The 15,034-nt window shown below is 44.2% G+C and overlaps 1 protein-coding gene across 1 annotated transcript; it reads left to right on the top strand.

Annotated features, from left to right (window-relative positions):
• Positions 1–4,666: 4,666 nt before the first annotated feature.
• Positions 4,667–8,634, top strand: RAX2 (retina and anterior neural fold homeobox 2). Its single transcript, XM_001373844.4, has 2 exons — positions 4,667–4,888; positions 8,230–8,634. Exons 1-2 carry the CDS (start codon positions 4,667–4,669, stop codon positions 8,632–8,634), a joined length of 627 nt encoding a protein of 208 aa, XP_001373881.2.
• The last annotated feature ends 6,400 nt before the right edge of the window (positions 8,635–15,034 follow it).

Raw genomic sequence — 15,034 nt, 5'->3', positions numbered from 1 at the left:
TCCCTCATTCTTTGTGTCATGGAAGGGACCCTAGGTTCTCTGAGGCTAACAGGCAGAACACAAACTCTGCTGAGCCATTTCAAGAAGGAAAGGCAATGGTGGACCATGGGGGGATCTTGGCTACTTTTGGAGAGACTCAGTGTGATGACTTCAGGGAGATGAATCATGAAGACTCAACAAGTCTTGAAGACTATCTCCTAACGCTGTGATCTTCATCAGGTCCTTGGAGGTGCAGGAACACTTGGTTTTGATCTCATAGAATCCTATGCACATATCAGTTAAGACTAGCTCAGGGGTCTTCCACCTCTGAGATCCTGTGATTCTGAAAGGGTCTCTGATGGCTCTCCATCCATCAGTCTCTTAGAGAGGAGACGAAGACACAACAGAGGAAGCTTGTCCCTTTCCCTTGGTCTCCCACCTGCCCTATCACTCTGTAAACTGCCTGTCTACCAGGACTTTTTGCCTTTGTCCGATCCATCCAATTAACCACTCTTCCCACCCCCTACCACCTTTTAGACACCAGGGGACATCAAGGGGTAGCAGCTGTCTGTCATCCTTAAAGGGGAAGGCTTCCCAATTAATCACTGGCTCTAATCTCTCTTCCAACTCTCCTCCCATTGCTTTCTAGTCTGTAAGGGCTTATGACAGGGGTCTGTAGAGATCCGCAGAGACAGGTGGGTGTCCCAGGGAGGAAGACTTGACCGGAGGAGCCCCCTGTTCCTGGTGAGTGCCATATGGTTAAGCGGGTGACTGAAATGGGATAGAAGTGGGGGAGAATCAGGGTGGTTGGCAGGAAGTAGTGCCTGCCAAAGGATGGCTTGAGGGGACCCATTGGAGTCAGTATCCCCAAGCCTGGGTGGGCTCCCTTAGAGAAAGAGAGAGAGAGAGAGAGAGAGAGAGAGAGAGAGAGAGAGAGAGAGAGAGAGAGAGAGAGAGAGAGAGAGAGAGAGAAAGAGAGAGAGAGAGAGAGAGAGAGAGATGGCCAGCCAGGGAGGAGAAAGATTGAGCCGTAGACAAAGAATTAGCAAGAAAAATGGAGACAGATTGAAATATATGATGGAAAGAAAGCCTAGGAGTCAGGACACCTGAGCTCTAACTGTGGAAAGAGGGGATAAACATTCTGCTTTTAGATTCACAATTTCTGAGGCAGAAGGGACTTCAGAAGGCACCTGACCCAACCTTTTCCATTCTTGAAAAAGTTGTCTTCAGCCTGTAGTTGAAAAACCCTAATAACAGAGACCTCAGTAGCTTGGGGAAGGTGGGGAGTACCATTCTAGTTTTATACAGCCCTAATTTATAAGAAGTATTTTCTTTTATTGAACCCAAATCCACTCTCCTACTCCCATCCTGACCCTGTGGCACCTCCGCTTTGCTCCTATCTCTGCTCTCTGTTGCCATTAATTCCTTTTCCCCATGGCCCTTCAGATAACTGGAAACAATTAACATATGTCCTTTGAGACTTCCCTTCCCTGAGCTGGACATCCCGGGAGCCTGGCATCCTCACTGCCCTCCCTCCTATGGAAATGGCCTAGTTTGTCAATGTCCTTCAGATGTGGCCCCAGAACTGAGCAATGATGCCGATGAGGTCTGACCAGGGCCATTGGTCATCTCTTTCTTTTTAAACGCTCTGCATCTGCTAATGCAGCCTAGGATCAAGTTCCCTTTTGGGGGGGCTGCCGTGCTGAGGCTGTGAGTACACCGAAACCCCCAGGGCTTTTTCTGTGTCAGGCCTCACTCTCTAATTGGGCCCTTGATCTTTTTGAACTCAGTGAAATGTTTTCGCATTCATTCTGAAATTGAATCCTATTAGATTGGAGCCACCATTCCAATTTATTGGCATTGTTCTGAATCTTAATTCTGTCATGTAAGATATTCACTTAGGCTCAGCCATGAGGGAATGGCTGCAGAAGAAAGAAGAATTAACCATTTGCAGCTGTCCAGAAAGTGCCTGGGCTACCCTAAGAGGGAATATGAGTCTGGGTGCTTTATTTAAATGCCTGAGCAAGGTTTCCAGGCAGTGCCTTTGCCCCTAATCCATCCTCATTGCCTCTAGAAGATCTCTAGTCTGTGGGATCAACAGCTTAGGCCAGAGCTGGCTTCAGAGAGAAAAGGGCTTATTAAGGGGCTTCACTGATTAGCTGGGAGTGGGGGAGGGGACAGACCAGCCCCTTGGACTCAGAGCTACAAGGACCCTTTGGAAACCTTCTAGTTCAACTATCTTATTTTACAAATGGGGAAACAAAGGCTCAGGTTAAGTGACTGGTTCAGGGTCCCACTGTGAAAAAGTATCAGAGTCGACCTGTAGCTTACTAGAACTTAAGACTATTATTATTATTTTGTCATTATTTTATTTAGTTCAACCCCCTCATTTTACAGTTGAAGAAACTGAGGGCTATAATATAGGTCAAGTGACTTGCCCCACGTACCAGGATACACATTTATTAGGCGCTTCCTATGTGCTGGGCATTGTGGATAAAAAAGTGAAAAACAAGGCAGTCCCAGTTCCCTAGGAAAGAAACAAGCATTTATTAAGCCGTCCAGTCACCACGTGTGGCAGTGAGAGCTGGGCTCTAAGGAGAGCTGAGCGCGGCAGAATCGATGCTTTTGAATTGTGCTAGAGAAGACTTTGGAGAACAAGGAGATCCCGTCAGTCAATACTTAAAGAAATTAATTCCGACTCTTCTTTGGAAGGTCAAGTACTAAAGCCAGAGCCGAAATACTTTGGCTGCACAATGAGAGGGCAGAACTCATTGGGAAAGACCCTGAGATTGGGAAAGATGGAAGGCAAAAGGAGAGGCTGAGATGGTTAGATGGCGGCCTGGAAACAAAGAGCATTAATGAGCTTGGGCAGATTTGGGGAGGGGGGGAGGATATGGAAGGGCCTGGCATGCCATGAGGTCATGAAGTGCCAGGCCCTGTGCCAAGCACTTTACAAATATTTTCTTATTGAATCCTCACAGCAACCCTGGTTTTATTTTTAATTGAAGGACCTAAAATTAGGTGACTTGCCCAAGGGCATGAGTCTGAGACTGGATCTGAACTCAGGTCTTCCTCACTCCAGGTCCAGAGCTCTATCCACTGCACTGACTAGATTGATTATAGTTTCCTAGGGAATGAGACACACATGCATAGAAGCAAATACAGAATCGTTTGAGGAAAGAGAGGCACTAGCAACATCAAGAAGGGCTTCATGTGGCTTTGCTACAAGCCATGCAATGATCCAAGACAATCTGGAGGGACTTGGGAGAAAGAAGGCTATCCGCATGGAGAGAAAGAACTGTGGGAGTAGAAACCCAGAAGAAAAACGTGATTGATCACTTGTTTATATGGGTATAGGATTTGGGGTTTTGGCCTTAAAAAATTATTACAAAAAATGAATAATATGGAAATATTGAGTGATAGTGTGTGTGTGTGTGTGTGTGTGTGTGTGTGTGTGTGTGTGTGTGTGTGAGAGAGAGAGAGAGAGAGAGAGAGTGTAACCCAGTTGAATTGCTTGTCAATTCCAGGAAAGAGGAGGGAAGAGGGGAGGGAGACAATAAGAATCATGTAACCATGGGGAAATTTTTTGAAAATTAAATAAAAAATAATATTAAAGGAAAAAAAGAAAAGAAAAGAAGGGCTTCATAGAGTAGGTGGTGCCTGAGCTGAGCCTGGAAGGCAGATGAGTGAGGACTATGTCCTAGCATAGGGGACAAGATGGCCTGTACAGGTTAGTGGTCTCCTAGTTCTCAGTTAAAGACTCTTTCAATCATACCCAGTAGTGTTTCCTTTTTTTCTAAAGACTATATTTTTGTAGGGCCAGCTGGGTGACTCAGTGGATTGAGAGTTAGGTCTAGAGACAGGAGGTCCTGGGTTCAAATATAGCCTCAGACACTTCCTAGCTGTGTGACCCTGGTCAAGTCACTTAACCCCTATTGCCTAGCCCTTACCACTCTTCTGCCTTGGAACCAACACAGTATTTATTCTAAGATGGAAGGTAAGAGTTTAAAAAAAAAAAAGACTATATTTTCTTAAGACTATATTTATATTATTATTTTTATTTATCTTTCTTATTTAATATGATATAATCTATATTTAATATATTATAGTGCACATATTATAGGATAAAATACATAACATATATTATTTATAAATAAAATATACTTATATTTTATATTATTTATAAGACTATATGTCCTAAGACTATTTTTTTTCAGAGAGACTTTATTTTCCCAATTACACATAATAACAATTCCCAAAATACATTTTCCAAATCTATATATAAGATCTAATCTATAAGATCTAAATCTCCTCCCTCTTTTCCTCTCTTCCTTCCCCCATCTCGGAGATGGTAAGTAATTTGATCTGGGTCATACATGTATTATCACACAAAGCACACTTCAGTATTGGTCATTGTTGTAGGAGAATACTCATATAAAACTATAAATAAACTAATGTGAAAGATAGCATGCTTTGATCAGCATTCTGACTCGGCCAGTTCTTTCTCCAGAGCTGGAGAGGATTCTTTGGCATCCGTCCCGGTAGTGTGTCTCTGCTGTCACACCTGACTTGGAGTTCTCTATTTCCTTCCAAAGGCTTCTCGGGTCAGGTGCCAGGCCATTCATCTCCCCTCGTGTGTCTCCCCTGGCTACCCTTCTCTTCTCCCACTGCTTGCTCAGGTGGGATAATGTTTCTGAGCAAGTGTGATGGGGAGCCAGTAGAGGGAAGGCCCCCGGGGTCTGGGGAAGCCGACGAGGCCCCCAAGAAGAAACACAGGAGGAACCGAACAACTTTTACTACCTTCCAGCTGCACCAGCTGGAGAGGGCCTTTGAGCGCTCCCACTACCCTGATGTCTACAGTCGAGAGGAACTGGCCATGCAGGTCAACCTCCCTGAGGTGCGGGTACAGGTGAGACTGAAAGCAATGACCCTCCCACCTGGGACGTTCACTCACTCAGGTTGTAAGAGTCTCCCCCCAGCCCTTGTGGTTGGGAGGCAGGGGAGGGGGACAAAAGAAAGAGACCCAAACCCTCCTTTCAGGGAGCTCCCAATCTAGGGGAGAGACAGGACTTAGCCATGAGGAAGAACCAAGACCAACTGGGATATGGAATTCAGAGGACAGAGATATTGTTGGGCTGGAATAAGTGTGGATGGGTCCCTGTGTGGGTGAGTAGACAAGGCAACAAGCATTTATTGAGGGCTTATAATGTCTTGGGCACTGTTATACCTGGGTGTATAAAACCAGCAAAAGGGGCAGCTGGGTGACTCAGTGGATGGAGAGCCAGGCTTAGAGATGGGAGGTCCTGGGTTCAAATATGACCTCAGACACTTCCCAGCTGTGTGTCCCTGGGAAAGTCACTTGACCCCAATTGCCTAACTCTTACTTCTCTTCTGCCTTGGAACCAATATACAATATTGATTCTAAGACAGAAGGTAAGGGTTTTTAAAAATAAAAAATAAAATAAAACCAGCAAAAATACAGATAAGCCCTGCCTTCAAGGAGTTTACAATCTAATGAGGGAAGACAACCCATTTTGGACTCCTCATTCTCCCTTGCCTTTCCCCTCCATGCCACCATGTTTGATCTGTTGATTTTACCTTCATAATATCTCTCATCTCCCTAGTGCAGGCTCTCACTGCTTTTCCCTTAGACTATTGCAATGGCTTTCTGATTAGTCTCCCTGTCTCAAGTCTTGGCCCACTGCTCAGCCGTCAAATTAATCTTCCTGAAGCCCAGATCTGACCGCCTCACTCTCCTATAAAATAAACAGCAATGATTTCCCATCATCCCCTCCTGGATCAAAATAGAAGTCTCTCTTTGGCATTCAAAGCCTTTCCCAACCTGACTCCCATCTACTTTTCCAGCTCACTCTTCTCTCTCACTTTCCCCTTCAACATAGGGACACTGGCCTTTTTTTTCTTCTTGTTCCTCAAATAAGATGCTCCATCCCTAGACTCTGGGCATTTTCACAGACTGTCTCCCATGCCTGGAATGCTCTTCCTCCTCATTTCTGCCTCCTGGCTTTCCTCAGTTTCATCCAAGTCCCAGCACAAAAGCCATCTTCTAGGAGAAGCCTTTCCTGATCTCTCTTAATGCTAGGGCTTCCCTTCTGTTGGTTATCCTACATCGATCTTTTCTACACGTTATTGCTTTGAGGTGTAAGATTAAAATGAATATCCAATAACCTCACGTTTTATATTTTATAAGATTTATTTTTATAAGATTTTAATATTTTATATGATTTTTAGAAATTTTAGAAATAAAAGACAAAAAAAATAAAAGCCTGAGTAAAGAGTTTTCCCAACTGCATTTGTGCAAAAAGAGAGAGTTGTGAGGTCACACACAAACTTTATCTCCAAAACCTAAGGATGTAATGAGGGAACGAAAGCGGGATGCTGGGAATTGGAGTCCTGGGGAGCAGATTCTAATTACGCAGAGGTTGTCTCTCCCATTAGACTGGGAGATTAGCTCTTGAGGGCAAAGGCTGTCTTTTGCTTTTCTTTGTATCTTCAGTACTTAGCAAAGTGCTTGGCACCCAATGGAACTGGAAAGCAGAGGGGTGGAAGGGGCAAGGGGGAAGATTCCAAAACAGAGCAAAGGTTCTGACATTGGAATGGGCCTGAAAGGCCTGGAAGAGGACTAAGGTGCCCATCTTGGCAGAAACCATTGGGGCATTCATAGGGGAGTGGGGAAGGAGACTGTATATTGGGGACCAGATGTGGACGCCTTTGGAATTCCTCTTGAAGACAAAGGGAACAATGAAAACTGTGAGTTCACGCAGGCTGTGACCAGAGTTGAGTTTTCAGAAGATGATTGGCCACTTGGGCAGGATGACTAGAGGAAGACAAAATGGAGGCTATTGAGGAACTTGGTATAAACAGGATTACATGAAGCCTTGACAGTTGTGGGGAGGTAGAGAGGAGAGGGTAGAAGTGGGGGACATTGTAGAGGAAGAATCATGGAATGGCATAAGTGGAAAGCACCTTAAAATATAAAACAGAATATCATTGCTAGAAGAACTCTTAGATGACATCTTAGTCAGGGATTCTTAATCTTATTTGTGCCCCTTCTCAGAATAATTTTTTAAATTGGGGTGGGGGGTAGCTAGGTAGCTCAGTGGAGGCAGGAGAGTGAGAGGCAGGTCTGGAGACAGGATACCTCCTAGCTGTGTGACCCTGGACAAGTCATTTAACCCCAACTGCTTAGCCCTTACCACTCTTCTGCATTGGAACCAATACATAGTAGTGATCCTAAGATGAAAGGTGAGGATTTTAAAAAATAATTAAAATAAATGTTAAATTTCAGTTAAATATTAGTGAAAATGAAATGTAATTTTTTCCCCAGCTGAGTTCATGAATTCTCTGAAATCTTCCATGAACCCCAGCCTAAAAAATCTGAGTTTGACAAATCCTCTTATTTTGTAGAGGGATAGCCAGAGAAGTGACCAGATAGAGCATTTACTAAGTTCCAAGTACTCTACTAAGTGCTAAAGGGACAAATATAAGCAAAAATAAATAAGTAAAGCAACAAAAAACAACCCAGTTTTACCTTCAAAGAGCTTACGTTTTATGGAAGTAAAGATGACATATGCAGGGATGTTGGAGAGTTGAGGGATGTAGATAAAGCAACTGACAATGAGTCAGAGAAGGCTGAAGAATGAGTCAAGGACTGGAACTCGAGTGGCTGGGATTGCTTAAGAAATGGCGGACTAGGGCAGGGAATTGCCAGTCCAGAGAGTGGGCTCCAGGGTGGAGGTTTCTTCAGGATGAGAATATAGCTGGTAAAGTAGGGAAATTGAGGCCCAGAGAGGCCAAAGAACTCCCCCAAGGTTGAGTTAGTGGCAGAGCTGTTCCTGGAGGGTAATTGAAGTTGGAAGTATTAAAAGAGGAAATTTGGGCCCTTCTAGATACCCTTTCTCTTGCCATGTTGATCCACTGTGCCCATTCCCACCCCATCCCAGGGCCTCTAAGAAGAAGTGGGGAGCGTATAGAATTGGGAGACTGGAAAAGGTTCTTGTTTGGATTGGTCTGATCCGGAACCAAGAGCTTATTCTCTCTACTGCTCAACTATAGCAGGCAAGAGTTAAGTTAAACACTGGGCAGCCTTGGAACAGGAGATTGAGGCAGGAGGGACCTTTTTTTCCGAGTCTGAGGCTAGAAAATATGCAATGGGCCAAAGAAAGTTCCACTGAGATGCTGCAGCAGAGGCAGGAGTCAAGACTCATATCTTCTATCCCACCATCCTTCTAGGTCTGGTTCCAGAACCGTCGGGCTAAATGGCGGCGTCAGGAAAAGCTAGAGGCCAGCTCGGCAGCAGCAGTAGCAGCAGCCGCCACCAAGCTTCCAGAGGCCCCCATGTTGGCCTTTGCTCGGCCTCCCCCCACTGCCTCTCTTCCCCTGGACCCTTGGCTGACCTCAGGCCCCCCGGCCATGCATGCCCTCCCAGGCTTCCTGGGACCAAGGCCTGGCCTGCAACCCACCTATGGGCCTCATGCCTTCCTCCACACTTCCTCGGGACCCCCTCCCTTTGGAGAGGCCTTTGGTCCCCTGGCAGACGCTGGGGACGCCCATGCTCGAAGTTCCAGCATTGTCTCTTTTTGCTTTCGGGCCAAGGAGCACGTGCAGACACTCGATAGGACCTGGCAACCTCTCTGACCCTATTCCAGCTGCCCGTTTCTTGCCTTCACCAAGGACAGCGGGACTCTTTCAGCTCTTTTCTGCTCTGCTCTCTCCTCCTCCAGCTCCAGTTTGGAGCCTTTCATGGCTACCTGGTGGACAAATGTTCGACAAGGGCTTTGACCGTGTTAAAGATGGATGAACTGAGAACCAGAAAGCTCAAGCAACTGGACAAAGGTGCGTCAGCTAGAGAGTGGTGGGACCAGAGTCCAAGAACCCAGACTCATGCAAAGGATATGCTTGTAAATGTTTAATAATCATCTCACTAAAGAAGAAAAAAGTATGCACCTCACACTGTTAAATTTGATCTGCATTATTAATACTTTCTTCATAACTTTCTTATCAATGAAACAGGAAATTAAGACTTGACTTGTAGGGTTGGCTCATTGACAAAGTGTAAATACTCACACTGAAAATTTAGCAACTGGCTACTGGATAAGAGCTGGTTCATTGGAGGGTGAATGAGAGGGGAGGCTGGAGGTATTGGCCATTGGTTGGTTCTTCCCCATCTCTGCTTGCTGAATGGGAGGGGAATGGGGTGCTCTGTGGCTGTTGATGCTGCCTCCCCAGGAGAGTATGTATGTCAGTGATGACATGGCTCCCTGTTGGGGGACTCACTTTGGGGGAAGGAGACCCCAGAATATCAGGACTGGGCTGAGCTTCCCCTGCAAGGAGAGGGATTTGAATTTTGGTCCTGATTCTAACTTTAGTGCTTTTCCCATTATTCCACTCTTCCTTGCAACACAGAATGTCAAAGCTGGAAAGGATTTCAGAGTCCAATTCATCCCTTCTCCCCATCAGTTTTCATTGGTTTGTTGTTGATGTTTAATTATTTCAGTTGTGTCTGACTCTTTGTGATCCCATTTGGGGTTTTTCTTGGCAAAGATCCTGGAGTGGTTTGCATTTCCTTCTTCAGCTCATTTTACAGATGAGGAAACTGAGGCAAACAGGATTAAGTGACTTGTCCAGGATCTGAGGCCAGATTTGAACTCAGAAAGAGGTGTCTTCCTGACTTCAGGGCTGGTATTCTATCTACTGGGCTTCCTGGATGACTCCCTTCTCCCCAAATCGATTTACAGCTGGGAAAACAGAGTCAAGCAGAGAAGGGACTCAGGGCTCAAGTCTTCTAGCTCTTGACTAGGTCTCCTTTCACTTCTGGGAATATGTCAGCATTAAGGAGAAAAGATTATTTTTTCCCTCCTTTCCACACACCATGGCTCTCTGTAACCCTGAACTTCCCATCCTAGAAGCTCTAGGGGTACATGGGAGAATCAGGCATCCTAGATGAGGGATCAAAAGAAAAATGGAAAGATTGTGTAGGTGGCAGAGTTTTGGGAAGGGGAGTGGGGGGCAGAACAAAGGCACCAATGACACTTAGGTGATAGGGGCTCAAAGGGAGTGAGTGATTTGCCTTGATGTTGTGTATCAATTAGTAGAATGGCAGTATAGTACAATGGAATGTGTGCTAGATTTGGCTAGCAGAGATCTGGATGGGAATCCCACTTTGTATCCTGGCCAAGGGATCATAGACAAAATATTTAACCTCTTGGAGCATTAATTCTTCATCTAGAAAATGGGCACAATGGTAATCCTTGTAGGACCTACCAAAAAGTGAGGTTCAAACAAGGTAACACATGTCAAAGGACCTGCAAACCTTAGAGTGCTATATTAGCAATACAAATGGAATCTAGGCATTCTGGCTTCTAGTCCAAAACCCGTCACTCCTGCTGCCACACCAACTGTCCAAGTTGAAAGATCTGAGGTGGCCCCAATTAGATCCTTAATGGCTAATTAGGTGAAAAACAGATGTCATCCTTCCCTGGGATGGCTCTGGGGACAATGAAGTCAATGAGGTGGAAGGAACTTGGCTTGATTTGTCTCCTGGTGTTATGTTGCCTGCCCCTTCGCCTAGCACTATGGGGTTACCCTTGGCTGTTGCAGATTCTGAGATTCTCTGATCAGAGGACATTATGGTGTCCACTCATTTTTTTAAACTTTTCCATCTGGCTTAGTATTAAGTTTAAGACAGAAGAGTGGCAAGGGCTAGGCAATTGGGGTTAAGTGCTTTGCCAAGGGTCACACAATGAGGAAGTATGTGAATCCAGATTTGAACCCAGATCTTTCTGACTTCAGGCCTGGCACTCAATCCATTGGGCTACCTAGCTGCCCCTTGTCCACTTGCTCTCCACTACCAGAAAGATCAAGGATCCTACCCTTTGTATCTGGGCTGAGTTGGAGTTCAACTCAGGGATTAATTATGATTAGAGTCTTTTACATCTTGAATCCCCAAAACATCCACTCATACCAAAAGTCCCAACTTAGTCTTCTTGGGTGCTCTCATACCCATTTCCACAGAGGAACCCCAACTTGTAGTCACTAGTCACCCCTACTGTGTACTTATATTTCAAGAGCTGGGCCATTGCTTTTGCCATTGCTCACATCCAGACATTCATACCCTAGTTGTTCTGCACATGGGTATGGGGGTACATGTAGAGATAGCACAACTACTTTATTCCTTTGTGGGCATTCAGATCAGAGGAGAGGAAGAGGAAGGTGGGGCAACGTCTTGAATATTACTTAAATTGTGCCATCTCCCTGGCTAATCAAATTGCTTATTTCATTTTTACTTTTGATGGAATTCATGCATCTACCCATAGTGTCTCCTCCTCTGCCCTCTTTTCCCACTTCTTCCTCACATCCCTTCTTCTTCCCATCTCACCGAGAGGTGCAGTGGCTCATAAGATCTCTAGCCCTGGGGTGCTCAGTAGTCGGGGAGATAAGCCTAGGAATAGGGGAGCTTCCACAGTGTATTATGATGAATTCATGAGTTGCCCAGGAACTTTGCTGAGCTCAAAGCTTCTTACTAGAATAGAAGTCTGACTAGAAGTCAGCACCCAGTATGTGGACCTGGGGCTGAAAAAGCATCTAGAATGGTTTCACACAAGGCTGGAGTGGAAGCCACCATCTTTGTCCTCAGTGACCGTCATGCTCCTGGGTAAGGTAGAAGCTCTAACCTTGGAGTGGGAGGGCCTGAGCTCTAGCTCTGGTTTTCCTTGGTTCAGTAGGACCTTGGATCCATCACACTTCCTAGGCTGGCGTGGGAGCCTCAACTTGTCCTTGGGTGTTCGTGTTTCACATGGCTTCATGGTCTCTTAGGATCTACAACCGGAAAGGCCAAGCTCCTTGTGTCACGTTCTAGCTTTGCCACATTTGTTTTTCTGTGTGTGTGTGTGTGTGTGTGTGTGTAAGGTGAACTGCAAGAAGTACTCTTTAACTGCCTATATAATAGGCCAGGCATTGGGGATATAGAGACAAAAATCCCTGCCTTCTAGGAGCTTACATCCTATTGGGGGAAACAACTCATAAAATTATTAATCTGCAAATACAAGTACATGCAAAGTAATTTTCGGGGACTCAGTTCTCTCCAGGCTCCTCTTTGCCAACTACATTGTGCCCACTGGTGTTTCTTTCTCTCTTAGCCTTTCTTTCTAATTCCTTGTTATATGTTGGTGTTACACATTAGTCTGTAAGCTCCTGGAGAGCAGGGACTGTCTTGTTTACTTATATTTGTTTCCAGAGTACCTAATAAATCCTTAATCTCTAGTTTTCTCTCTCTCTGTCTCTCTCTTTCTCCATCTCTCTGTCTGTATCTGTTTGCCTGTCTGTCTCTTTTCTATTGATATGCTATATTGCAAAGTCCCTCCAAGCTTTAACATTCTGTGACTCTTCCTCTCCAATAGAGTGGGGATAGATCTTGGGTAAGAGAAGCTTCTGATGCTGCTATTGGACATGGGTCAAAGATAATTTTCCAGATGTAGTCACCAACAGGGGAAGGTGTGTGCTCCTTGGTGAACTGGAGCTACATGATCCTTTGTGTGAAAAAGGTGAGAAAGGCCTTGAGCAAAAGTCCAGGAATTGATGCAGAGCGAGAGGAGCAGAACCAGGAGAACATTGTACACAGAGACTGATACACTTTGGCATAATTTAATGTAATGGACTTCTCTACTAGCAGCAATGCAATGATCCAGGACAATTCTGAGGGACTTATGAGAAAGATGCTATCCACATCCAGAGGAAGAACTGTGGGAGTAGAAACACAGAAGAAAAACAACTGCTTGATCACATGGGTCGAGGGGATATGTCTGTGGATGTTGACTCTAAATGACCACCCTGGTGCAAATATCAGTAATATGGAAATGGGTCTTGATCAATGACACATGTAAAACCCAGTGGAATTGTGCATTGGTTATGGGAAGGGGAGGGGAGGGAAAGAACATGAATCTTGTAACCATGGAAAAATATTCTAAATCAACTAATTAAATAAAAAAATTAAAAATCCTCTCCTGGGTAGCAATGGGCAGCTTGTTTAGTTGATATCCAGGGAACATCTATTGTATCCCCTGTGGCAGTTGGATATCCTCCTGAGCAGGGTCATTCGTGTTTAACCCATCATCTTCTCACTACATAACAAAGGTTCAAATCTGGGGCCCATATTGGATCAGGATATAAAATGTTCCAAATCTCCTTTCATCTGGTTCTCTCCAGACAGGCTCCCTAACTCATTTGGGTGGGTGTCCAGAGCCCTATAAAGACTTCCAGGGGACTCTACTGTCATACTTCTGATGGTAAAGAACTCTAGACTAGGAGTTACGGCTCAGATTTGTCCTGGTGCTGTCACTATTTTGCTGTGTTAATTTGGTTAATTCTCATCTCTCTAGGAGCACTTCTTCAAATCGATCATGAGGTTGGGATAGATTAGCTTTCAGATTTGTTTTATTTTGCTTACCTGCCTATTTGTTTTTTTCTTTTTCCAGTGGAGAAGGGAGGGGAAATTTTATTTATTTATTTATTTTGGAAATTTTTATTTAATTAGTTAATTAATTAGTTTATTTAGAATATTTTCCCCTGGTTACAAGATTCACATTCTTTTCCTCCTCTCTTCCCACCCACTACCCACACAAATCCACTGGGTTTAACATGTGTCATTGATCAAAACCTATTTCCATATTACTGATATTTGCACTAGGGTGAACATTTGGAGTCTACATCCCCGATCATATCCCCATCAACCCATGAATCAAGCAGTTGTTTTTCTCCTGTGTTTCTACTCCCACAGTTCTTCCTCTGAATGTGGATAGTCTTCTTTCTCATAAGTCGGAGGAGAAAATTTAAATGCTTGATGAAGCATTTATTGAAATTTACTGAAACAAATAAAATTTAATTTTAAAAATTTGGTTGCAGCATTGATGGTCTGAAGCTGAATCAACCTGCTCCATTCTGTAGCAGTCCAAACATATATACATCATAAGAAATATCTTAAAAGTCAGCTTTTTGAGCACTCTTAAAATATTATCAAGATTAATATATGTTTGGACTGCTACACGTTCCCATGCAATGTGCACTCTTTTACTTAATTTTATTTTATTTTTAAATTAAAACCCTTACCTTCTGTCTTAGAATGAATACAGGTTGTATTGGTTCCAAGGCAGAAGAGTGGTAAGGACTTGCTCAGGGTCACACAGCTAGGAAGTATCTGGGGCCAGATTTGAACCTATGACTTCCTGTAATGCATACTCTTGTAAAAGTTCTTACCTAATAGTCTCCTCCTGTAAGAGTCCTTTCCCCAAATCCCTCCTTGGTAACAAGTTTATTCTGCAATATTGTGCAACAGTAGTTTTTTTTTTTTTAAGGCAAGTTCTGGAATTAGGAGACTTGGAAGCTGTATTAGCATTAGTTCAATCTGTAAAATAGGAATGATGAAATTTGTATTCCTCAACTTGCAGGACTGAGGTAAAGACAACATTTTATAAACCCTTACGTGTGATAGCAGTTTTGACTAGCTACCCTCAGAGATCTCTTCTGTTTAAAATTGTCTCCGTGTTATTATGGAGGCAATGTGGAGTAGTGGAAAGCAGGAAAGATTTTGAGTCAGAGGATGTGAACTGCTTCTGTTCTTATCCTTATCCCCAGTAGTCTTATTCCCATCAGTTCTCTGTCCCTGCCATTTTGTTTGTTTTTTTTCATAGTCAAGAAAAACAAATTCCTGCATTTGCTGTGTACTATATATCTATATCTATATTTTGCCTTTCTGTCCAGAGGTGGGATCTGGCTCCATCAAGGGCCCTCTGGCATCCTGGGTGGCTATTGTGTTGATCAGAGAGAGTCCTTAAGGCTTTCAAAATTTTTTGAATTCATAATGTTGTTGTAATGTTTGTGACTCCATGCATCACAGCTATCCATGGGGTTTTCTTGGCATGGATTCTGGAATGGCTTGCCACTTCTCTCTCCAGGGGATCCTTTTTTCAGGCAATCAGAGGTTAAGTGTCCCACCTAAGTGGAAGTGTCTGAAACAGGATTTGAACTCCAGTCTTCCTGACTC

This window comes from Monodelphis domestica, chromosome 3 (genome assembly GCF_027887165.1).
Source record: "Monodelphis domestica isolate mMonDom1 chromosome 3, mMonDom1.pri, whole genome shotgun sequence".
Classification (NCBI taxonomy): domain Eukaryota; kingdom Metazoa; phylum Chordata; class Mammalia; order Didelphimorphia; family Didelphidae; genus Monodelphis; species Monodelphis domestica.
The sequence above is the reverse complement of the archived record's forward strand: the minus strand, read 5'-3'. Positions and strand labels throughout refer to the sequence as shown.